The 26,741-nt window shown below is 42.2% G+C and overlaps 1 protein-coding gene across 2 annotated transcripts in view; it reads right to left on the reverse strand.

Moving 5' to 3' along the window:
* Positions 1-1,809: 1,809 nt before the first annotated feature.
* The window catches only part of zgc:103755 (CAP_GLY domain-containing protein), a 32,033-nt gene continuing 7,101 nt past the window's right edge, over positions 1,810-26,741 (reverse strand). For both annotated transcript variants that reach the window (XM_031579810.1, XM_012819530.2), the window contains exons 3-16: positions 26,119-26,258; positions 24,959-25,052; positions 24,283-24,444; positions 24,004-24,122; positions 18,380-18,625; positions 16,933-17,068; positions 16,582-16,713; positions 11,470-11,541; positions 10,596-10,793; positions 10,011-10,145; positions 8,281-8,404; positions 6,757-6,821; positions 6,571-6,646; positions 1,810-3,828 (exon numbers count right to left, since the gene is read on the reverse strand). In XM_031579810.1, the coding sequence (XP_031435670.1) occupies positions 3,435-3,828; positions 6,571-6,646; positions 6,757-6,821; positions 8,281-8,404; positions 10,011-10,145; positions 10,596-10,793; positions 11,470-11,541; positions 16,582-16,713; positions 16,933-17,068; positions 18,380-18,625; positions 24,004-24,122; positions 24,283-24,444; positions 24,959-25,052; positions 26,119-26,258 (2,093 nt within the window). In that variant the 3' untranslated portion in view covers positions 1,810-3,434. The remainder of the gene's footprint in view (positions 3,829-6,570; positions 6,647-6,756; positions 6,822-8,280; positions 8,405-10,010; positions 10,146-10,595; positions 10,794-11,469; positions 11,542-16,581; positions 16,714-16,932; positions 17,069-18,379; positions 18,626-24,003; positions 24,123-24,282; positions 24,445-24,958; positions 25,053-26,118; positions 26,259-26,741) is intronic.

A 26,741-nucleotide genomic window follows, 5' to 3' on the forward strand; every position in this document is an offset into this window, starting at 1 on the left:
TTCAAAAAATAGATCTAGATCAGACTGTTCACTGGTAGGGGATAAGGGCATTGCAAATGGCTATCTGGAAATGTTTTTATCGTCATTGTTGTTTTCCGATTAATATTCAGGTCTGATAACACAGCTGGTCGCTTTCTGTATCATTCCCTTCTGGAGTCCTGTTAGATTGAAAGTTGGGTCAGGACATGGGTCATTGGGTCAGGACCAATCACCTGCACTCACTTTCACTAGGATGGGACCTGCGAATCTCAAGACTGCAGGATGCCGGAGGCACTTTTATCTTTGAGAAAAAAAAGATGTGTTTGTTGATATTTGCTTGCCTGCTTGTTTATTTATTCATTTGTTAATTTATTATTTGGAAGCTCTGTAAATTATTAATGGTAGCACTCCATTTTAGCTTTTGGGACTTAAAAAAACTAAAGTCCAACATTACATTTAATTAATTAAAACACGTCTACAGGGGACACTGCTGAATGGACAGGTTGTTTGGAAGATTACTGCAAGCTATTTCCAGTAAGGTGAACACGCATCTTGATACTAAGAGTGGGTCCATATCGGCCCTGAGTGTATTTTTGTGTATGAGTGACCATTGGAAAATGGATGGATATCAAAATAGTAAAAATGTTCATGAAATTCATCTTATGTAAATAGAAAGCTTTCAAAAGATGTCAATTACTTTTGCTTGGTTCTTAATTGTTCTATGTCTCAAGCAGTTGAGTAAGTATACTTGCCAGAGGCAGACTTTATGAAACCATTACCTGTACTAATGTCTAAAATACAGTATCTGTCTTTTCCAACAGCCTAATTTTGACATTGTTGTGAAGTCACCCTTTACGTGTATTTAATATATCAGATATCGATCTTACATATTTTTCATAATTTCACATTTTCTATTGAAGAGAAACTATTGAATAATAGAATGTTTTCCTTAAAATGGAAATAATATATAAATATAAGATTTATAACTGTCCGTTTAAAAGCTATGTCCCAATGCAGTAATTCACCTGTATCTGTTGAACAACAAAAAAAATCCCATTCCAGGTGGCGGTATCTGCCTCTAATCGAGAGATAAGGCCTTTACAAAATTTTCAACGTACCATTAAACTGGACGGTCTGCATCGCTGATTTAACCTTTCAAATTCTCCCTTCCCTGATGAACTGCACCTGATATAAATATTCTAGCATATTTTCAATATATTTATTTCTTAGTCTCACTGATAATTATGTCACCTATGTGAGATTGACACTTTACACATTTTATTACATTTTGTCAGTGGGAATTAAGGTCTTGCCCATCAGTGTGCAGCAGATATAATAAAGAGCAAGGAAAATGTGTCTCTGCTGGGACATTCAGTTTATTACACCAAAAGGTTGTGAAAGGTTGACGTCTGTGATATTAATTAACGTCTGAGATAATGTGTCGTCAAAGAAAGGCTTTGAGAAAAACAAGAGATTTTATGTACTGTGATGCAAGGAGCCATACCACCATTTACTTTTATTCTTGTTGTTTTATCAGTGGTCCAGGTGATTAGAGTTTATCTTTGCATTTTCAAGTTTCTTTTTACCTATCTCTTATCTGGAGGAAACTGCCCTTGTAAAATGTGTACAGTAATTAAACTATTGTACTATGTCTCTGGTAAACCCTGTAAGTCGACCCTCCTTTGTGAGAAAACTAATAAATTACTCTATAAAATCTACTGCTTGGTTAAAAATACCTCCAGCTAGCTAGGTAAATTATTATTAGGATTATTATTTTTATTATTATTATTACAAATATAATCCAGACAAAACAGGAAATTGACGACAGTGTGCTGGGAAAACATCTTATTTATTTGTGAGATTTATTACAAATACCCTTTTTACCATATGTGAAATCAGACTTCCAAACTCTTCTTTGCCTTTGACCCTGGTTATTTCTTGCAACTGATAACATATACACAACAACAAACCAAACAAAAATCTAAATAAAACTCAAACACACCCACTTTCTTAAAACATTTTTGAGTTGCAAAAAACACAGCACACCCACACTCTAACCTGAACCTGCAAAATACTCACGAACAGATGATGCAAAGATGTGTGACATACAACAACGTAACAAATGAAACCATGGGAACAACAACATCACAAACAGATGATGCAAAGATGTGTGACATACAACAACGTAACAAATGAAACCATGGGAACAACAACATCACAAACAGATGATGCAAAGATGTGTGACATACAACAACGTAACAAATGAAACCATGGGAACAACAACATCACAAACAGATGATGCAAAGATGTGTGACATACAACAACGTAACAAATGAAACCATGGGAACAACAACATCACAAACAGATGATGCAAAGATGTGTGACATACAACAACGTAACAAATGAAACCATGGGAACAACAAGGCCCCCTAGGGGAGCGGCAGCACATTAATCAAATCCATTCAAACTTAACTTAAGCTGTTAGATTCGAAGTCGCTAAGTCTTCACAAGCCTTTCTAAATAAAGCAAGCCAATGAGCTAATGATTCCTCATTCAGTGACTCATGAAAAGTCACAGTAGTCATATATAAATGTTTTATGACTGTCGAAGAACAGCCTGCTTGTTGGGGAACAGAAGAGATGATGATCAGTGATGCAGCTGAAATCTCATGATCGGGAATGTTTTAAGCAATGTTAAAGTGCTGTGTCATGACCTAGGTTTCCTCTACCCCATTGGCCAATATCGTCCTCTTCACAAGTGCAAGAACTTGGTTAACCTTCATAAAATATACTGTTATGAACACTGATACATTTGGCCATCACTTTAATTCAAGGTTGCTTTAATTCAATGCTACTTTTTAATGTAATTCAAGACTGTCAAGCTATACTCCTTCGTCCGTGTAAAAATAAACCCTTTGCTGTGCAGAAATCGCGTACATTCTTTTAGCGCATCCCCACTTCCTCACAGAGTGTTCAACTCATTAACATTCAACACCACCGTCTTGGACTCTGAAGTTTCTTTTGTCTTCTATAAAGTGCTTAGCCTCATTCTGGAATGCACCAAATCTTTGACCTCATTTCACTCTGAAATGAGGAAAAAATCAAGTCAACTTAATTTGACCAATCTATTTTTCTAAAATGTTCACGCTATCCTTCACAAAGTATAGTTAATTCTTAGTGTAAATACTAAAATAGGAAACCCATGGGCTTTATTGCACAGGCAGATCCCTGAAGATAGGGGAACTGTTCTCATCTTTAGAGTTGAACACTATTGTCCATTAATAGGTAGTGCTTGTTTTCCTCTTCGTGCGATACTATCAGGAATGTCTCACCGTGTTTGTCATCAACAGCATAGAAAGACAGCGATGAAGGGCACACACACATCCATTCACATCAAAACACAGAGAACATACGGCAGTGGAAGGCCCTGCTCTCGCTGACGGTGGTGCAGGAGGCTCAGCTGGCTTCATCTACCAGCTTGGCCCCGCTGATGCCCCGGTATGTGATACGACCGGGGCGCACCAGCACGCCATAACCTGGCCGGCAGCTGAAGTAGCGGTGACCTTCCACTGAACCGTCATTCTTGCCCAGAGCACGGCGCAGCTCGAGCCCAAGCCACAGGCCTGGGGCAAAGTCAGTGGTGCCCAAGTAGCGAATCGTGCCCATCTCATTGGCACTGCTCAGCAGGACTTGCATTCCCACGTGCAGTTTGACCATCCTTTCTGAGCTTGAGGAGGTGGTGGTTGTGGTGGTGGTACCCCCTATGCTGCTCGGACGACGGCCTGATGCATCCGTACCACAACCACTGCTTGTTGTGCTCCAGCGACGTCTAACGCTGCTTGAACGGTTCCTGTGAGATGAACAAAGACAAGACAAGAAGAAGACAAAGACAAAAAGAAGACGAAAGACAGCGATGAACAGTGGAAAAAGAGCAAGAGATACAGTAGACAGAAAAAAAGCCTTCAATCCAACTTAACTATAAACAGATGAACCCAAAGGTCATCAATAGGGATGCACCGATACCACTTTTTTACAAACCGATACGAGTACGAGTATTTTTATTTGTGTACTTGCCGATACCGAGTACCGATACCGATACTTCTTAGATTTGGTCTCCATGAAAGTGCAATTAATTTGGAGGCAGATTTTATTTTATCCTCTGCAGATTATGTCAAGCCTATGGTACAAAATTAACAGAAGGCTATCCCAAGCCAAAAATAAACAGAGCTTTCTGGTTTTAACACACACAAAAAAAGCCTTCAAACAGACAATATCATCACATTAGACAAAATGCAAATATAACCAGATAAAGGCAATTCAATTTGCTGCATAGTTAACAACACAGTCTGCTTAACAAAAAGTGAACAGAACTATTACTGGATTAGCACAAGAGCACATTTCAGTTACAAAAGGATCAGAAGAATCTCCTGCTCAAGTACACAAACAATCACTTAACCTATGTGGCACAGTCTTTCTCTCTACCTCTCTCTCTCTGTGTGTGCGTGCGCGTTTTTTTCTTTTGCAAGACGTCAGTTAAGATTGGTTACTTCGGTCTTGCGCCACTAGCAGGGGTGCAAACTCGTCACCTTTCGGCGAAATTCGCCGTTTTTGATCCAAAATAGGTCATTCGTGTGATTCGTGTAGATCTGCAATAAAAATATTTTTAAGGGGGGGGGGGGGGTCCTCCAAGTAATCTGCGAACGCAAACTGTCATGAATATTTTTTTCAAGCTTGTTCGTTTGGCCAACTCCATGTCATAATGACAGGCTTTCTATTTCGGGTCTTCTGCCTCGATGCCGTAATAGACAGGTGTATTACAAGACATCTTTTTCGGGTGAAAGCGTTGGTTTCGAGCAGCCTTTTTAATATGGCATTTACGGTAACGTGTGACGTTGGTACGCTGCAAGAACGTTATACTATCTAACGTAGGCTAACGTGCTAATGTCAGACAGTTGGCTGACAGACGCCTCGCAAATCACATCAACTATTTTTTGCTGGTTACAATAACGGTGTTATCGGATAGTACAGTGTCTTTTTCTCGGTAACTTTTGACAAATCTAAGCGTGAAAACGCCGAAAAATTTACATTTACTTAAAAGACATGGCCGTCAGCCGAGTTTGGTCCGGAGTTTAGCTGCTAAAGTTATCTTCTGTCCTGTCGTTTGAAGCAAACCTCTTAGCTCTGGCATTGGTCTCCCATTATGTATTTATCTATCACTTCACTGGATTGGAAGTCCATTTTCCAGGCTATCGCACGCCCCCTTCATTGAGGCAGAGGTTAGGTTTGCCTCCCCTATGTGCTTTTTCACTGTGGTTTTATGGCAGATCAGCAAGACTAAATAGCTTCTTCACATATGTGAAATACATTACATTACCTATTATATGGATACAAACAACATATAATAAAAGTGTCTACAAATATTTCAGTGATGACAAACAATGAGAAAGCAAAAGTCATGCGCTCAACTGTGTGAGGGATTGCACAATCTGAGATGAGGTGCAGCTCGTCGCTGCCTCACCTCGCGAGTCGCCTCTGTTTGAACAAGACATGGTCAAATTCAGCGATTTTGATTATAAAAATGATCGGAATCATACAAAAAATTTTTTATTTAAAGCAAAGATCAGTAAATACGTATTAATATTTATTTTATCATTATTTGTTTTTTACTTTTCATGATGACTTTTACTTTTCATGAGGTAGGCTATGTGTATGACCCGGTTGGGTTGGCCTGTGCCCGTGCAACATTCAACACAGGAATGTTTATGATGAAACTGTTACCAGAGCACAACATTGTTTACAACAGCACAAAGTTATTAATAGATCTAGCCTCATAATTTTGTTGTCAAAGTGCACCAGATTGATGCATTGAACTTTAAAATGTGCAAAATGTTCTTATATATAAAATATATTCCCCCGGGGGGCATGCCCCGGACCCTCCGCATCGTTGTCACCTTTTTCATCCCTGATGAGTTTGCACCCCTGCACTAGCATCAGTGAACTCTGTGTACTTAGCACTATGGTGTGTCTTCAGGAGTTTAATCAAATTGCTTGTGTTAAACAAAGTACTTTCCTTTCCGCCCTCGACACCGTAGCAGTGCAGATCTTACACTGTGCCTTATTCCTGTCGTCGTCATTTATCTTAAAATGAGCCCAAATCGCCGTTAAGGCAGCATAACGGAATTGCTAATCACTAACGAGATGCTAGCAGCTAAATTTAGCGAAACCTGTATACTGAAATACTTTGACACTATGACAAACTTTCCTAACACAGTCAAACATCAAGCAAATGCAACACAAGACGGCAAATAAGCTACTTACTAGTCTGGCAGAGAGTGGTAGGACAGGTAGGACAATAAATCACATTTTGTGTCAGCATAGCCCGGCCAGTTTGATGCAGTGAAATACTGATGAGTGGTATCGGTGCTTGGTATCGGCAATTCAAAACGAGTACGAGTACGAGTATTTTAACGAAGTATCGGCACCGATAGTGCATCCCTAGTCATCAATAATACAAACAAAAAACAAAAACAATATTAACTCAAATTAGCTCCGCACTGATAAGGGCATCTTAATATGACGTAAAGCAACACACCTGTTGACTGGACTTCTGCGATTTTTCTCCTTAGGTGTGGAGATGGCTGTGGAAGTACTGAAACTACGGCGTATACCTGTATGAATACAGGAAAACACATATCTGACTGAAGGCAAGTTCATATCTTTGTACACAACTTTTCAGTGGCCTGTTAGAATGTGAATGTGACAAATCATGATAGCTCACCCGCCAACGGGTGACTGAGTCGAGAAGAGGACAGCTCAGATAAGCAATCCACGGACCCGTGAATCCTGAGATAGTAAAGGGAGACCAGGAGCATCAGTCAGTGTAATAATCTAGTTATTTCCACCAATAGACAGTTGTCAAAACCAGTACAGGTGTAGAACAATGTTATCTTCTTAGATAGCCTTACAAATGTATGTATCAGATATGAGTGAATGATCCCAGGGAGAATTTAGTGAAAACAAAATCCTACACACAAGATTACTCCTAAGTCAGACTGAGTGAAGTTATAAAACCAGGAGAGATGATAGGAAAAGCTATCTAAAACAAATCACTAGGGGGGAGCACAAGGTGAGGTGAGCCGAGGCAAAAAAAGATGTTAGACCGCCTGAGTGAGGAGAGCAGTGACAGAGAGCTTGCCAACACAGCAGAGTGAAGAGAGCATGGACAGAGAATCAAGGAAGATGAGATAGTGAAAACAGGTGTGAAGGAGAAGATTCAGATGACATGCAACAGAATACTTAACAGGGGAGAGTACTGGCAAAGGAAAAGAAGGTATGGGGCGAATTCACTCTGAGGGGGTGCTGAGTGTTTTCTTCTTCTTCTACTCTAACTGTGAGGTGGTGCTGAGTGTTCTCTTCTTCTACTCTAACTCTGGGGTGGTGCTGAGTGTTCTCTTCTTCTACTCTAACTGTGAGGTGGTGCTGAGTGTTTTCTTCTTCTTCTACTCTAACCCTGAGGTGGTGCTTAGTGTTTTCTTCTTCTACTCTAACTGTGAGGTGGTGCTGAGTGTTCTCTTCTTCTACTCTAACTCTGAGGTGGTGCTGAGTGTTTTCTTCTTCTACTCTAACTGTGAGGTGGTGCTGAGTGTTTTCTTCTTCTACTCTAACTCTGAGGTGGTGCTGAGTGTTCTCTTCTTCTACTCTAACTCTGAGGTGGTGCTGAGTGTTCTCTTCTTCTACTCTAACTGTGAGGTGGTGCTGAGTGTTCTCTTCTTCTACTCTAACTCTGAGGTGGTGCTGAGTGTTCTCTTCTTCTACTCTAACTCTGTCAGACGGTGGTGCTGAGTGTTCTCTTCTTCTACTCTAACTCTGAGGTGGTGCTGAGTGTTCTCTTCTTCTACTCTAACTCTGTCAGACGGTGGTGCTGAGTGTTCTCTTCTTCTACTCTAACTCTGTCAGCCGTTTCTGCTCCTCACCCACAGCTTGGTGGATTCTTTGTGAATGTGAAAGGCCGAGTCTTCCAGATCTCAAAATGATACAGAAAACTATGACACACTCACTATTGCGCAAAGCAGTCCGTCAGATCTTTCAAATACTCTTTAATTGTGGTGAGTATTTTAGCATTGCAATATATTGTGTAAAATATTCATTTATCTATCCAAACTACAGTGAATGGCACACTAAAACTATTCATTATTATTATTACTATTTTCACTGACCACAAGGTGAAAAACAGTTTTGTTCTGAGGGGAATGTTGAAGAGCTTATGGGTACAAAGTTGGTTGAATGGACAGAAGACACTAACCTCTGCACACGTGAGGGAGGGGCAAACACCCCTTGCTTTGGGGGGCACCTGAAGTATCTCACACCTCCAACCGAGCCGTCATTCTTTCCACTCGGTTTGTCCAATTCAATGCCCAACCAAAACCCTGAGAACAGATACACTCAATCAAACTCAAAACTTGTGAAGCTCTAAGTTAAATCTTGCAGAGATACAGGCAAGACATTACACACAAGAAAAGCCACACTCAAATGAGCTCTTCAGGGAAGGTAATGAGCTCAAAGACAGGAATGATTGCAGAGTATTTCAACAGCACAGTGCACTCAACTCAAACCACAGCATGGCAACAGCAATCAGTAACAGCAGAGCCAGGGTCTGCATAAGTGGGGATGAGCCTTCAGAGGGCTCCCATGAGGCTAAGGACGGAATATACAATTGAGAAGGGGAGAGTGGACACGTATGTCTCCCGCCTGCAGTCTCTCAAAGACAACTGCCTATTGAAATGGACTCCTCTTATGACACATTCATCTAATGCAGAGCTTGTTGGGTGGCAATAAAACATCAGGAGACATTATTTCAAGCTGGTAGTCAAGGACCTGGTACATAAAAGCATTATGAAACGACAGACAGAATGATCAGAAGCCCCCCTGCTCTCCTTCAACCTAGTGCAGGTAAAAACCTGGAATCCTATTTAGGAAAAGCACAGATGTAAAAGCTTTCATTTTTTCCCCCCTCATTGTCTGCATTTACTGCAGTCCCTGTGGGACCTTTGGAAGTTCAGTGAAGATCTGTTTAGCACAAAGAAATGCGTGCATCAGCACACTCCCAGTACATCTCTGGAATCTCAGGTGATAACTATGTCTATGAGCTAGAAACAATCCATGGGCACCCATGAGTTAGTTACATTTACTTAGACATAGTTCAATTTAAAGAAAAAAAGGATGACAAAATAGAATCTGACATGGTCCATTAGTTATTTTGGGAACCTCTAACGGGCTAAACCCAATGCTATGGTCTGCTGTTCGCACCAGGTCTTGAGTTCAATGTCGTTGTGCCGCTCCCAACCATCAGACAGCATATGTAAGTAGAAAGTCTGTGGTCACAAGCAAGATGTAGCACTTTTGTGGAGGGGACATTTCTGTTAGCAGTTTGCAGACACCTAAACTCCATAGAAACACCGAGACATTTCTAAACACAGCATCATTTTCAAACCTCTTCCATTCCCTTATCCCAGGCCTCATTCTAGCAAACTGGTCTTGCAGAGTATAGATAACCTAACACTTTGAAAATGCAATGGATAAAACCTGGGCCCAAAGTTATGAATAAATATCAACTAGTTAGACTCAACCGTTTGGAGGGGGCATGGGAAAGTGCTCAAGATGCTGTAGCCTGATCTAATATTAGCAACATTACAGCAACATTATTAGCAACTGTGAAAAGACAATATTGCCAAATGTAAATTGATTCTTTGTTTCAGGGCCTCAAATGAAAATGAAAGGAATACTAATGTTTTCTTTCGGCAAAACTTTATGGATATTGGCATGGTCTTCATATTTCTCTTCAATTTCGAAATGAAAAATGACATTCAAAATGATATTTCATTTTGTGATGTTAGTAATAAGTTGCTTTGACCGCCCAAGGATTCAACTGATGCAATACTATTGCAAATACTGCAATACGCAAGAGGTTCTGCTGAAGAGACATAGCACTTACTTGTCTAACTCTATATGAATTGTGCAAGCCCTTGGACTCACCGGGGGCAAAACTGGTTTTGCCACAGAATCGCACCACACCAGTCCTCTGACCCACCACCAGCACCCTCTCCCCCAGATGGAACTCAGACCCCTCGCCGACCAGGCCACCGGCCAAGGGCGTCCAGTTACTTGGCCCTGAGAAGAAGGGAGAACAGGGAGCAGGAGACACATTCACACAAAGAGGAGAATGGGAAAATGAGATTATATGCTCCCATATGCACTAATTCACGATTCATAAAACAATCATCTTTCGCAGTTTTTCTCAGACTAAGTTTTTCTTATATAGGCAAGGCAAAAAATGGCCCCTCTGCTGCCAATTAAATGTGCAATGGTTATCATCACTGCATATTAGATTATCTAGTTTGATTACTTAGATATTAGAAAGTGATCATTCCAGTCAGTCGGACTGCCTCTTGTCCGAAAACACTTTAATTGTCCCAAATACTGGAGACACAACTGTGTTATGTTCCATATTTGAACCGGCAGTTACTGACAATTGCAGACGGAACATCCAGCCTGATACCATGGTGACTGGCAATGTGTGGAAATAGGTTGTGGTGAGTGTGTTCCTATGTGGTGAATTACCAGGGTGTGATGCAACACCCATGGATTGGTGAGACTGCTGATGATGTGGAGGTTGGGGAGCCCTGGAGCCGAGGGCCTGGCGCTCCTGGCGAGGCCGCAGAGGTGGATGTTGCCAGGGAAATGGACGGGATCGCATTGCTGGACCATATCTAGAGTCCAGGGATGATGAAGAGGAGGAGCAGCTTCTAGACAGAGCACCTGGGGCACATTTTGAAGATAAGGAAGAAGAAATAAGGTCAAAGCACTATGGAGGTGAAAACATTGATTTGAATTTAAATTCACCTAACAGGATGTAGGGCTGGGCAATATGGACCAAAACCGATATCCAGTTTACCCATCACAGGTCTATTTAGCTTAGAAAAAAATAAACATTAGAACTCAGAGGAACTTGACTCCAAATACAGCATGTCTGAGCATGCATTTTGCATTGTTAAACAATTTGGAGAGGATTTCCAACTAAACGTTCACATTCATTGATCCACGGAGGGTCACTTCTGCTGTGGTGGAATATTCCCACAGTTAGTCAAAGGCCAGTCGTGCCCCTCTGTACCTAAGGCACTGAGCGAGCACACTCATTAGTTGCACATTCTTATTTGTGCAAAGAGAGGCAAAATACAGGGGAGGAATTATTCTCCTGGACTTGGACGGCCTAAACACAGTTGACCATTATAAAATATAATGATGAGAAATACAAAGCTCTGCGGTTTTGTTCAGCACTGTTCTTTCCTCTCCCCAATATCGCCTCTACAAAACAACCAGTAAAAATGTAGAATGGTGGCTACTACAGATGACTGAGGCTATTGATATTTGGCAAACAGCTGGTGGCATTATATTCAGGTTATTCAGTCCAATTCACACCTCAAAAATGTAGTACCTGTTTGAGCTTCTGGGGACTCAACTGTGTCTTCATCAGTAGCAGTGTCTTTTAGCCTAATAGCTGCTAAACCTTTTTTACCCCACACAAACACACACAAAAATGAAAGACATGTGATGAGGCAAACACAAAATACAAAAACAGGATTGCAAAAGACATAAAATGGAATGGGAAATTAAACTTTGAATGCCAGAGAGCAAAAAGAACTGAAGGCTGCGGTGACAATCCTACCAGGAAACAGGAGATGCACAGACGAACAGGAAAATATTGTACCAATTGAAAATGTTGAAACCTGCACCTAGGGCTGCCGTTTTTTGGCAGTAAAACATTTTCTAAACTCAACTACAGCTGTGGGTCAGTGCTATCCACACACTTGTGGATACTTCTCATGACACTTTGGGCCCTAGTTTGAGAGTGAAAAGGCAGTGCATGCGGACTGTAGATGCTTCAGAGAGAGGTAAATGTGCGGTCATAGGCTCTAAGTGGGCAGAGCCAGGCCGAAGTTAATCAGTGGTTTGGTTAAAGCCAACCAATAACATTGCCAATAAACACTGAATGTGTCAGACAAGATTACAATATAAAAAGATGGCAATACAGCCGAGGGTTCTGGACAGTGTTCACCAGGAGTGCTTTTACAAAGAATAAACCACAGTGCTTTTTCTGTTGTCTAAACTATTACATTAATTGTAGTTTGTCAAACATGTTTTAAAATGCCCTAGGCATGCCCCTTCGAACTGACTGTTTGGTAATCTGGGTATGTGAAAGGGAAGTAGAATGCGAAAGAATAAACGTCTTAAACGTTTACTGCAACAGCATATTAGGTTTGTCTCAGGTAACTATGATATTCAACTTTAATTAGATTGTATCCTTTACATGGCTTTTTTTACTTTAAATTATTATGGCAACAAACTGTAGGCTATTTGGTGCAGTCAATGCCTCCAGAACCCCAGCAGATCCAAACAGGTGAGTGAAAACCTGTTTAGCTGAGCATTCGGCCAAAGGTGAAAATATAAATGTATTCATTTACATAATTCATGGCTACTGGTGACTGTTTGTGTCAAAGGACAAATCCTGATCTCTAAAACAAAAGTGACTACGAGTCTACATGAATGAGGGGGTGCATAAGACATGGGAGGTTGTGAGCAACGTTTATGTTGATGAACTTGAACACCTGGACGAACCTTAATGCAAATGCATTCTGTTTCTGTAGAAAATGGGTTGATGTGGCACTGCATACTTTTTCTGCCTTAATCTAATTAGACTACAATATGTGAATAGAAATAACAAGAAATGCTGTTATTGTGTATTTACATACATTAACTTAATTCAAGTCAAAGAAATTAGACCCAGACACTCAAGTCTTTCAAGGGGTTTAACCTTTTAAAACAAACATTTTGTTCTTTTTCAAAAGCTTGCCAGGATATGTGTTAACTCAGAGGATATCCAAGATAGATTAATTGCATTAACCCATAACACAGGTTTGCTCCTGCTTTCTTGCTTATACAGAAATACATACGAATAATGCACCGCTCTTCTAAAAATGGGAACGTGATCTTTTTTGATAAATCAGATTTAGGAATAAGCTGTTTTCGGCAGCAAAACTAGGGCCCAGTGAGTGAGAAATCCATCAGAAGACTTTGGTCCTCAAATGACTTGAGAAGAAGAAACTCATACACCAAAGGCCATTTCAGAGAGTAATGGTTACTTTAACTAATACACAGAGAGTAATGGTTACTTTAACTAATACACAGAGAGTAATGGTTACTTAACTAATACACAGAGAGTAATGGTTCCTTAACTAATACACAGACAGTAATGGTTCCTTAACTAATACACAGAGAGTAATGGTTCCTTAACTAATACACAGAGAGTAATGGTTACTTAACTAATACACCGATTGGGGTTAGCAGTTGCTAGGACATGGCATCATCTATTATTGGCTTGGCCACATTCTTTGGTTGTCTTAAAACAATTCACAAAAAACTTGATGCATCATAAAAATATTGTAACTCCGCTGCTACATGATGATTGTTACAAAAGCACAGCAATGGCAATTTTAGGACATCACAAAATGTAAGTACAAACTAGTTACTGTAATGCTCTTTAGACCATGGTCTTACTAAAGTGTGGTAGAAACCCATTGAAAAGATGTATGAGGATATTCACAGGCAGCACTGCAACGGTTAACCCAATTTACCTCTAATATTCTGACAATCACTCACATTCCCTACTCCACAGGTTATTATTTTAAAGACAGAATTAAATATATTAAACACCTCACTTATCGCATAACACTCTGTGAAAATCAAGCCCCAAGGTCTTCAGTTATTATCTGTTTTGAATAAGAAATAGTGGCAGGTCGTTCTCCAAAGAACTTCCAGCTGTGTTCTGAGCCTTCCTATCTAGACATTCAATTCAAGGGCCACAAGAGTCAACACAGATAGACAAATATTTAGCATAATATTAATTCATTAATTTCATATGTAGCATACAGAAATATCAGGTAAATGCATTCACTTTTAAGACACTCATACAGATGCTTTCATACACACACAATCCCTTAACCCCACACACTCACATACAATAGCACACGTACACACAGACACAGTCCCCCACCACCAAACAAACACATGCACATACACACACGCACGCACACACACACACACACACGTACACATAGACACATACACTTGCACGCACACACACACAATGTCTTTTGCTAACTCTCTCCCCCTCTCCCTGTTTCCTTCTTGATGAATTGCTACATGGCTATAAGACGTTGTTATTAAACCTATTTAATTAGACAATCAATCAATGGGATTCACTTTCCTCTGGGCTTCACTATTCCCATCACATCGGATACAAAAAGAAGCACCCAAGGGCATGAATCTCTGGAGCTGTGTGAAGTCCCCTCCTGCTTCAAACGCTCCACCATCATCCCGGTTCCCAAGAAATCCTCAAATCACTGGGCTGAATGACTACAGGCCCGTCGCCCTGACGTCTGTGGTCATGAAATCCTTTGAGAGACTGGTATTGACCCATCTGAAGGGCATCACAGGCCCCCTGCTGGACCCTCTGCAGTTTGCCTACAGAGCAAACAGGTCAGTGGATGATGCAGTCAACATGGGGCTGCACTACATCCTGCAACACCTCGACTCCCCAGGGACCTATGCAAGGATGCTGTTCGTGGACTTCAGCTCGGCGTTCAACACCATCATTCCAGAAGTCCTCCTCACCAAACTCACCCAGCTCACTGTGCCTGCCTCCACCTGTCAGTGGATCACAAACTTCCTGATTGACAGGAAGCAGCAGGTGAGGCTGGGTGAAACAACATCCAGCACCCGGTCAGTCAGCACTGGTGCACCTCAGGGATGCGTGCTCTCCCCACTGCTCTTCTCCCTCTACACAAACGACTGCACCTCAGGAGACCCATCTGTTAAACTCCTAAAATTTGCAGACGACACATCAGTCATCGGCCTCATCCGTGATGATGATGAGTCTGCATATAGGCGGGAAGTTGAACAGCTGGTCCTGTGGTGCGGTCGCAACAACCTAGAGCTGAACACGCTTAAAACCGTGGAGATGACAGTGGACTTCAGGAGGAGCCCCCCAGCACTGCCCCCCCTCATCATACACAACAGTACTGTGTTGGCTGTGGAATCCTTCAGGTTTCTGGGATCCACAATCTCCCGGAATCTGAAGTGGGAACCCAACATCAACACCATCATCAAGAAGGCCCAGCAGAGGATGTACTTCCTGCGCCAGCTTAGGAAGTACAACCTGCCTCAGGATCTGCACCTCAGTCATAGAGTCTGTTCTGTGCACTTCAATCACTGTCTGGTTTGGATCGGCCACCAAACTGGACAAGAACAGACTCCAACGGTCAGTCAGGTCTGCAGAAAAGATCATTGGTGCCAACCTGCCCACCATTCAGGACCTGTACACCTCCAGAGTCAGGAAACGGGCAGGAAAAATCACTGCAGACCCCTCACACCCTGGACACAAATTATTCAAACTCCTCCCCTCTGGTAGACGCTACAGATCACTGTTCGCCAAAACCTCCAGACACAAAAACAGTTTCTTCCCCCTCGCCGTCTCAATACTGAACAACTAACCCACTGTAGCATATATATTTATATTTATATATTTATCCCTGCACTTCTCGCACTCTCCACTTCTTCTTTGCACTACTGTTGCGCAACATTTCACAGCTACTGTATATAGCCATTCCGCCTTGTACATACTTTTTTAAACTCCTTAGTCCATTGCACTGTTGCACTGTTTGTTTGTTTGTATTGTATTGTATTGTATTGTGTTAGCACACTGAGAGTCACTTTACCAAGTCAAATTCCTTGTTTGTGCAAACTTACTTGGCCAATAAAACCTGATTCTGATTCTGAATACGGTGCACTATAGGTCCAGCGGCTTGTTCTGTGCTTTTCCACCAGCAGACGCAAACATCTGGAGAATGTCAGGGAAATAACTGCACTGGCAATTGAACCTCTTAGCTCTGTGAGCTGTGGAATGAGTCACCAACGGGGCAACTGAGTTGGTCAAAGTGCCTCACATGCAAATCCACAGGTTCAGAGCATGACTCAAGGGTGCCCTTCAGACGCCTGTCATTTCTCTGTCTTTCTGAGAAAGAACTCGTTCCTGAACTGCTCTCTCAGTCATTAGAGTTAACTTTGCCAAACTTTTTATAGGCTGACAGACTGCATAAAGTGTGCAGGCATCAGCTGCCAGGAGCATAAAAATGATGAGAAAGGTGCATCGTAAAAAAAATAAAAGACAAGACTAGAAGCCGCAGGGTTCCTAGAGAAAGGTAGAGCCATCATGAGTAGCACTTAAAAGCCATAAGTCTGCATTTAGCGGAGAGGGTTGTCAACAGCATGAGTGGTGAAAAGTCAAATATCAAATAAAGGTATGAGCTACTGCTGCATAGAACTTTGTACTCTCATGGTTATCTGAGTGTGTACCCCCAAACACACACACATACACACAGACACAAATACATAAACACCTATTTAAAAATGGAGGCAATGTTATCCTAGAGTTTCTAGATGGGAGCAGACTGTGAGTGTACTTGTGTGTGACTAGCTGTGTGCACCTTACCAGAGTTGACCTTAGAGGTGACATGTGACATGTCCAAGAACCGCGGGGGGCGGACCGGTGTGGTACTTAACCGGGGGCGGACCCTGGGTCGCTCTGAGGGCTTGCTGATCTTCGAGAGAGGAGCAAAGATACCTGAGGGGGCGGTAGGACAATTATGAGCTAATAATGAGGGAATAGGGATGTCAATAACAAGACAGGAAAAAGGGGCACCATTGCAAACAATGAAGAGTTACGATGAACGAAGAACAACGAGGTGACCTCTGAGTGACCTCTGCCTCACAGGGCAGAATTGGAAAATAAAATGAGCTGAGTAAGGACTGATAAAAAAAAGTTTTGTAGATTCAATATTACCTTGCTTCTGAGCACAGGTGAAGTACTGAACGCCCGCCACTGAACCATCATTCTTCCCTTCTGGCTGAAGAAGCTCCACACCGGCCCACAGACCCCCAGCAAATTCGGTGCTACCACAGAAACGCAGTGTGCCAACCTACACACACACACAAACAAACAATACACACATAAAAAACCCAGTTTAAGTCAATGACTCACTCACATATCAGGAAGTTGGAGAAACTACAAACACAGCAAATATAGAACTACACAGACAACAGATGAGCAGCAGGGGAGAAAGGCACAGAGAGGAAGACACACACATGCACACACACACACACACACACACACACACACAGAGGGTGAGAGAGAGTGAAATGTGATTCGGTGCAAGCAGCTTTGAAATACAGATAATACATGTTCAATGAACCTATTTCATGCTCCCCTTATCACCCCCTCTCCCTCATCCTCCAGAGAGCAATGAGAAGTGATTACTTGTTCATTGCCCAAACCCAATGCATGTTTATACTGCTCCATGTCAACCTCCCCAGCTCGACATCCACCTCTCCACTTCCAAACACCAGCCTGCCCAGTACCAGAGAAACTTAGGGGGACGAGCTATTGTGTGTCTACATGCAGATGAGACGACCAAATGAGCGGGGTGGAAAATAACATTGAATGTAAAGCGGAGATCAAAGCACAGGGACGAGTGCTGAGCCGCTCTGCAGATAATAGGGTTTTGATTAGCCAATCTGCAGATACTCGGCTTGCAGCAGCTTCACTCCCAGTGTGCCATGAGATTTCATTACCACCTCATTCCCTAAGACCCTGTCTGGCTGGGGAGTGTGTGTGTGTGTGTGTGTGTGTGTGTGTGTGTGTGTATCTATATATGTGTCTGCGTGTGTGTGAGTAAGTGAGAGAGAGAGTGTGTACGTGTGTGTGTGTGTGTGTGTGTGTGTGTGTGTGTGTGTGTGTGTATCTATCTGTGTGTCTGTGAGTGTGTGAGTAAGTGAGAGAGAGAGTGTGTACGTGTGTGTGTGTGTGTGTGTGTGTGTGTGCATGTTTTTCAAAAATCCCAGAAAAGGGCACAAAGTCTGACACACACACACACACACACGGCAATCATCTGCTAACTATTCATTCTTTCTCCAGGGTCTCAGCTCTCCATCCACTGCTGTCTAAAGTAGTAATGTAGTCAGCTAGGGAACATCTTACCCTTGCAAAGACTGCAGAATACATCACAGGAAAACAACAGTCTGAAATTTGACACTCTAGGGGGCACCACACATTCATCCAGTGAGTCTTTTAAAGAATGATAGAATACTCTTCACTATGAGTAAAACGCACTGTGTAGTCTATCAACAGTATAAGATCAAGTCGCTGTAGGTGCATCCTAGGTGGCCTATATAGTATATACCAAGTGGCTATTCAGTTCAATAATTGATAATAATTCAGCAGATAATTGTACCTTTTGTCCAGCCACAACAACGCGGTCCCCCAGGCAGATATCCATGGATGCTAGATGCACACGGGCCTTTTCTGTGAGTGCCCCAGCTGGGTTAGACGGCGAGAGGGACAAGGGGGTGCAAGGCCGTGGAAGGGCCTCCCTCAACAGCGTCTGCAGCTCCTTGGCCTGGGCTGCAGCGTCCGCCATCTCCAGGGGCATGTCCACGGGCTGGGGGACCACGTCTGCAGGGCACTGTCCTTTCTCATTCTGAGCCAAACAAAAAAGGAAAAACAAGGAAATAGTGAATTGATGCCTCATAAAAAAGAGAAAGGATTTCGGGATTTTTCCCAATTAATCACAGTGATCACTGTAAGCAACACATACACATTAAAACGTGGTAAACCATTTTAATCTAAAACATGCCCGCACTACAAAAGATTACTGTCCCTCAATCAACATCCTGGGACCCCGTTTATTCCTGCAACTTGTTAGGGTAAGGTGGTGACATGTCAAAGTTCTCAGACAACATGATGGAAGTTGGAAGTCATTCAAATGTATTCATAATTTCAAAGTGTTTTTTTTATGATCTATAACTGGGATCGGACTACTGTCCTCCACTACCCCTACTCACCATTGCAAGAACCTGAGGTATCTAGCCAGAGCTCACATCTCATAATCATCTAAAACATCATCACCCTGCACACAGCTTGAACACACGCACACGCACACGCACACGCACACGCACACGCACACGCACACACAGACACACAGTAGATTTTGTGAGCCTCAAGCCAACTAGGGTCTGTTTGGAAAAACCAAAAAATTGGAAAAACAAAAACATTTAGTTTAATATCCAAAGTCTAATTTTTTTCAGTATTGACAAAGTCAATTTGGGATTTCGAACTGTTTTATTTTTTGGTGATTGGACTCCATTGTAGTGATATTGTATCCCGAATTCCGCCTAGGTAATGGTGAAATGTTGCCTGATAGGCTAGTTGACTTTACCTGTGTGCGATTGCAGCCAATAAGAAGTAGGATTGGTATAAATTGGGCTAAATTAAGAAGAATTGCACATAATGGGTTACTAAAGCCTTATCAGACACCAGGAAGTATTGAGAGAGGGTGCTGATGTAAAGACAGCAGGCTCAGTCTCCACATTCTAAACCCAGACCACCTACACCATTCAGAAATATCAAAGTCAAATTTAATTTCTACTTTCCACCTTCTTTTTATACTGCGGCGAAGAAACAAAAGATCTAAGTTCACTGTTATTCTGAAGCTTGACTTGACTGACTCACGGATTAATGTGTGCAGATATGGTCAATTTGCTTCACTAGGCAAATGAGTTCACTGAACATTCACGAAAGACTGCAACCTCACACCAGCCAAGGCAGGAGGGAGGCTAAGTGGCATGGCACCACTGATTAGGCTATAATGCGCAACAATGAGCTGCAATCAGCAGAGTAAGAGCACTGCCTGAGATTGTGTGAAACAGCGGGGAAGAGTTGAGCTTACTCTTTTTATTTGAGGTGAGCTGAACAGAGCCCAGTGGAAGCTGACCTTTGCTGTGACACTCATTAGCTTTGCACCTTAGACTGGGCAAAAGATGGCTATGCCATCGACCAGAATCCCCCCTCCCGACTTTCCTCTAAAGGCTTTGCACTTGAAAGAATGTCACTCGACATGAGTGTTGTGGGTGATCAACAGAAAGGGGTTCATATAGTACAATGCTGCCCTCTAATGGCAAAGCAAGGTAATGCATCTAATGAGGAGTTGTGTATGAAAAGGAATAGCTCCTAAGCGTAATGCCTTCAAACGCATCACATATGTCTTAATTCAGTTAATCACTGAAAAAAAAACAATCCTGTGCATACAATACACTAACACATAACTTCAATCAATACTTATCAGGTGTCATGAGAGGCAAATATACCATTGCAAAGTTTCTTCATATACAAAATAACAACCGTCCTCATAAAGCTCTAATGGTACAAGCAAATGTTCCTCCATCGCAGAGCCCATAATATAATCAGGCAAAAGACAGTCAGTCAACAAAGGTCAGAGATCAAACGCAGCCATTTTCTCCACACCCAACAGGCAATAAATAATATGCCACTGAGCCAACAATCTATTTAGCTGAGTGCTAAGAGCTGTGGGAGAGTTGGACTCAGTCAGAAGGTAACTGATGAAGGTTGCAGAAAAAAGGCATTGGGTGAGTCACTTGTAGAGGCAGAGTGACAAATGTAAGCCTAATGAGCAGGAAAATGCCAATTTCTCTAAAATGAAAATATTAAATATATGTCCTTAATAAGCCCATAAATCAGGCAATCATTTGAGCCCCTTAAGGCATGAGTCATCATGTATTTGGTGTTGCACATTCAATTGTGCTTATATAATGATTTAGTTTATTTAATTGTGATCTTTGTGGCAAAACAAACTTCTATTTATGTCAATATGTCCACATAATCACATAAGACTGCTAATTTAGGATTGCTGTTTAAAATTGCCTTGTTATCGCAGTTATAAAAAGAGAATTGATTTAATTGAATATTTTTATCCCACATTGTTTTCTCAACCAGGTTGTGGTAGGAAAACATAGTGTGGAAGCTTAATAGGTCCCATTGTGGTTGCCTGCTACTCTCCCATATCAACAGCTTCTGTATTGATATGACTGTCCACAAACACCATAACAATTTTCATTGTTAGACAGACTTTGTTAGCAGACACGAGGAATTCATTTGTTTTAGTGAGGCCTGTGATGCGGAACGCTAACAAGAGCTAAGTGGTAGATGAGACAAAAAGACAAAAGTAAAAATAACCTGGGCATTTGATGTTTTTTGCTCCAAAAGCCTAACCGTTTTTCAAGCCTGGGACTTTTCAGGGAGTTAACAGTGTGAGAGTGAAACAGGAGCCTAGTCTCTGACATCTGCTGTTTTGCAGCGCATGACCCTTGGGTGTTGCACTACATGGCCAACAAATTAGTTCAGGAAATAAATTAGCCATTTTTTTTCCAAGTGGCTGTAGGGAGAATTTGAACATAGGGAATTGATGTTGGCAGCAATGTGAGTGTGTGTGTCACATATTAGAGAAAAAGAAATACATGTGTCCTCTGGCTCTTGAAATGAAAGAATCCGCACGGGGGGGAAACATATTGTGAAACGTGTGAGATAAAGTGAGTGTGCTAAAACACTTATGTTGACAACCACAGATTTAGAATAAGGGTCCCAGGATTGTCAGCCTAGCCAACAATTAACTCTAATATTTACCTGTTGTCCAGTGATATGAATTATTTCCTTATTAAGCTTGACATTTCCGTTCATTCACAAAATGGATCCAATAATAATGACTCATATTCAGTAGTGTGGTTCTGACTTGTCATGCTGGGCATATGCACACACTACAGTCTCACACACAAAAATGAGTTGCAGGAAAAAAGAAAAATCATAATGATGCTTACTGTTCTGTACAAATATTATGCATAAGGATAGTTATGTATCTTAAAAATATGCAGGGTTCAGCTTTAATGCTAGTGCACTGTCTTGAACAAGTAAAATATTATAACAGACAAGTCAAAAACAAAGAAGTGTACATTCATCTGTGGGCTCCTGTAGCGAAGGGAGAGCAGGGTCACCCTACCCGGACTCGAACCCAGATCTACAGGGTGCCAAACATGCTCTCTGACCGCCACACCAAAGAGCCCGGCTCAATGGCATGGCAGCCAGAGAGCATATTTATCCGTAGTGACGATCACATCGTCACACTGCCCTCACCTTCGGGAAGCGCACCCATGCGCTTCACGTACACAGACATCCCTCACGCATACACTAATCATGCTTCTCCCATCCAGAGCACCCCACACACACAAGTGCTTCACAAGTGCTTCACCCAACCATGGGGTCCTTCACACGGGGTCAACATTCCTGGGGGTCCCTCACACAATGTTCACGGGTGCGCCTCCGATGACCTCACAGCAGGGCATCCCACTTCTGACACCATTTGTAGCGAAGGGAGAGCAGGGAGAGCAGGGTCACCCTACCCGGACTCGAACCCAGGTCTACAGGATGCCAAACATGCTCTCTGACCGCCACACCAAAGAGCCCGGCTCAATGGCATGGCAGCCAGAGAGCATATTTATCCGTAGTGACGATCACATCGTCACACTGCCCTCACCTTCGGGAAGCGCACCCATGCGCTTCACGTACACAGACATCCCTCACGCATACACCAATCATGCTTCTCCCATCCAGAGCACCCCACACACAAGTGCTTCACCCAACCATGGGGTCCTTCACACGGTGCTTCACCCAACCATGGGGTCCTTCACACAGGGTCAACATTCCTGGGGGTCCCTCACACAATGTTCACGGGTGCGCCTCCGATGACCTCACAGCAGGGCATCCCACTTCTGACACCATTTGTAGCGAAGGGAGAGCGTGGTCACCCCACCCGGACTCAAACCTGGGTCTACAGGTTGCCAAACATGCGCTCTGACCGCCACACCAAAGAGCCCGGCTCAATGGCATGGCAGCCAGAGAGCATATTCACCTGTAGGGACGATCACATCGTCACAGCTCCCAATACTGAAATAAGATTTGTCTATACTTTCACCTAGCACAATTGTTCACGGGAGATTTTAGTGTCAAAAACATAGGCTTTACACCTAGGTAGCCTATGTAATATTCAATTTACTTACGAAAAATAATCGAAACTATAATTTCAAAACGTTTCTCCAGCCACACAAAAGCCTGCCAACTGTTAAAAAATCATAATGTATCAACCTCCCAGGAAACTGTAACTGTAATGTCTGCTTCTAACAAACGTTTTCAAATTTAGTAAATTCATAAAAAGCTTGAAATATCTCTGGCTTGTCAGGCAAGGGCAAGAGTCTCTGAAGGACAAATGACTCAATATGTTTATGTCCACCCCTGAAATACATTATTTAGGGCTTGGGCAATGCATACACAAATCACTGTGTCAAGTGAGTATGTAGGTGAATTTAGTAGTATTTAGTATTTATTTAGTAGTATGCTTATTAGTCAGCTCAAACATACTAAGAGTACTGGACATGAATGTGTGTATTTCTCCAAACACACATATTCTAGGACTATATCTCATTAGTTTGGGTGAGCATGTTACACAGCAAAAGTATTTGTAGGAAATCATAATTCATTTTTAAAGTAAAAAAAACTCCCATTTAAAGTTGGTTGTAAAGAACGAGTTCTGCATGTCTTCTCATTGGCTAATGACGAGGGCTGATGCTGATGTGACGTATGCATCTTGGCCTCACAAAGCTATTTGGGATGTTATAAGAGATGAGTAGCAGACATCACTACGTAAGGGATAATGTATAGTTCGGCGGTCATTATCGAAAAATAAATCCCCACGGGATGAACATGACCCCGACGCGCAGCAACCCATTACTTGCTGACTTCAAGTTACATGACTTTCCGTTACGTTAAATGACCAGACTACTTGCGGAATGATATGAAAGACGTGAATTAGAAGCACAAAACCCGTTGCCAATGACAACGGTTATAATTTTCTCGCAGCGGTGAATATAAAGAAATCACAGACCTGCGAACGTTGTGGTGGCCCATTCAAATCAACGGAACTTTTTGGAACATTCTGAAGAAGGTAAAACTCACCCGAAAGGCCGGGTTGGCTCCCAGCTTCAGCAAACACTTGACAGCAGACGTGCACAGGTTGGAGGCAGCGATGTGCAAGGCAGTGCCAAAGTCAAAGTCACTGCAGGTGGCATCCACCTCTAGAGACAGAGGCATCAGAGACCAATAAGAGAGAGGGGTGTTAAAGTGTCAGTGAACGAACACAAAGTAATCCTGCCCATCTAAGACCCAGAGATCCAAACAGAGCACCTCATCCTTCTTTTCCCCTCCTTCTTTACTCCCCCTCTCCCATCAACTCACCTCCTGGTTGGGAGGCCTCTAACACCACTCGGATGAGCTGAGGGACGTCAAAATACGCTGCGTAGTGCAGTGCGCTCATGTTGGTCCAGCGGCTGCGTAGGGATGCCTCTGCACCAAGTAACAGCAGCTGCCGAGCAAAAATGGCTGCCCGCTCTGCATCACCTGGGTTGGGAGAAAAACCTTTAGTAAATTGTGAGAGTCCTTTCTGAAGGCTAAGAACGGTTTGTGAGGTCACAAAAAGTCAATAGATTTGGCCCATAGTTTATTGTTCTGTTGCTCCTCTGAGGAGATCAGGAGTGCTGTAGTTTTCTGCTTCTGTTTTTTTTTATGATCTAAGAGACTTTGAAAATCTGAAAACTATTTCAGAAAAGCATAATTCTGTGTGAAATTACCCAAATTCTAAGAATCTTCTCAGAAGAGTTTTACAGAAACCAAGTGCAACTCCAGTGTGGTACAGAATTAAAATGACATCAGGTCCTTATGTCATGGTTTAAAAAAAATGTCCTTGTTCAAGATACATTTGAGCTTAATAAATACATCTGAGAGCAGAAAAGTAAGGTAGGGACACCAATGCATTTTGGTGAACACTTCAGGTAAAGCTATGATGAAGTGTTTATGTAGATGTTAGAGAGGATGTAGGACACTTTCCATACTGGCATATGAGCTAACGACCCACCAATGCCAGGCGCTCCTGCCTTGCAGCAGTAATGCAGGAGACTCATGTCAGTCAACCCATCCCTGTCATTCACTCCACAGCCTCTTTTCAGGATCTATACACAAGAGAATAATTCAAAGTAAAAAACCCATGAAAATGATCAAATTCCAATCTAATTAACTTTGAATTTAGTAACTTGACATTAACCTAACACGAGGTGCAATCAAAAAGTTCTGAAAATGCGACTATAAAAAGTAAAAAACCTCCCTGATTTCAATTTCACTGGGATGTCCTTCGAGGTAGTCACCTTGTGCAGCAATACACTACTGAAAAGCACATTGCAAATGGTGCTGGATATGCTTAAAGAACAGGACATCCAGGGAGCGCTCCAAGTATGGTAGGATCACTGGGAGTGGTGTATCACTGCATACCGTGACTACCTCGAAGGAGGTGGCAGCCAAAATTAAATCAAGTAAGTTTTTTGCTTTTTATAGACGCAGTCTCTGAACTTTTTTATCACATCTCGTACATTCTAATCCAAAATAAATTCTCCAGAATGTAGCCCTCGTATGATGGGCTGTATCAATCTCAATTTTAAGGGATTGCTCGACAATGCTATTGGTCAGCTTCAACCAAACCTTTCACTAATGAACTTCGGCCTGGCTCTGCCCACTTAGCAACTTTGATCACACCTTTACCGCTTGCTTTAGCAACAGTGCACGTGCGCTCCCATTTCCGCCAGCCGTTATAGTCCTCAAAATGGACTATATCTTCTTCTTATAATATATAAGATAATAATAATACCTAAATGTGTGATTAGCATTGTGTGCATATCAATCCCTGTAACTTGGCACTACATTCAAAGAACGGTTTTCCTAAACAAATCCCAAGGGAAAAACATGATTCTCTACACATCAAACAAATCAATCAGACTGAGGAGCTATCTTCTGTAGTCCTCTGTGTTGTTTCATCTAAACATCCCGTTTCTGATCAGGCACAATTTTCTGAAGGTCCTCCAACTAACAGTTGTGGTTGTGGTAATATCATTACCAACTGGCTTTACTCCAGTGAATGTAAAATCGATTAGAAGTTAAATGTCTTGCATTTCACCTCTGGGATGAGGCCTGTAGTAATTATAACACAATTATGAAAACAGAAGGACAACATTGTGGAGTGCAGACCTCACTGCCAATGAGGCTGATGTTCTTCTGGACTTGGGGAACCCACTGCCTTAGCACAGCAAAGAGCTCAGGCACTGTGGTGTGAGGGTCCCGCAGAACCTCCCTGCACAGTGGATCATTAGGGTCGAAGAACGAAAACTCTGGAGAGGGAGAGAAAAGTGGAAACTGTTTCAGATGTACAAAGGTTGTTTCAACCACACAGTGGCATGCAAAAGTTTGGGCACCCCATGTCAAAATTTCTGTTACTTACAATAGCTAAGTGAGTAGAAGATGAACAGATCTCCAAAATACATAAAAATGATAAGAATGGAACATTCTTTTCAACATTCTAAGCAAGATTAGTGTATTATTTCTGTTTTGTCACTGAAGATTATTCACTAGGTGGCGCTATTTCACAAATAAGTCATAATGAGCTAGGGTCATACACCTCCTCGAGGCCAACTTGCCATATCAATTTCGAGCTATTGCCCAAAAAGTGCTATGAGCCTACCCCACTTCAAGGGGTGCTAACACGAAGGGACACAACCACCTAGGGACACAAATCTTAGGTACTTATATCCCGTATCAGCCATGTGGAGCTACGATCATGTCAAGTTTCATGTGGATTGGTGAAGTCTTAGTAT

Source organism: Clupea harengus, chromosome 14 (genome assembly GCF_900700415.2).
Source record: "Clupea harengus chromosome 14, Ch_v2.0.2, whole genome shotgun sequence".
NCBI lineage: Eukaryota > Metazoa > Chordata > Actinopteri > Clupeiformes > Clupeidae > Clupea > Clupea harengus.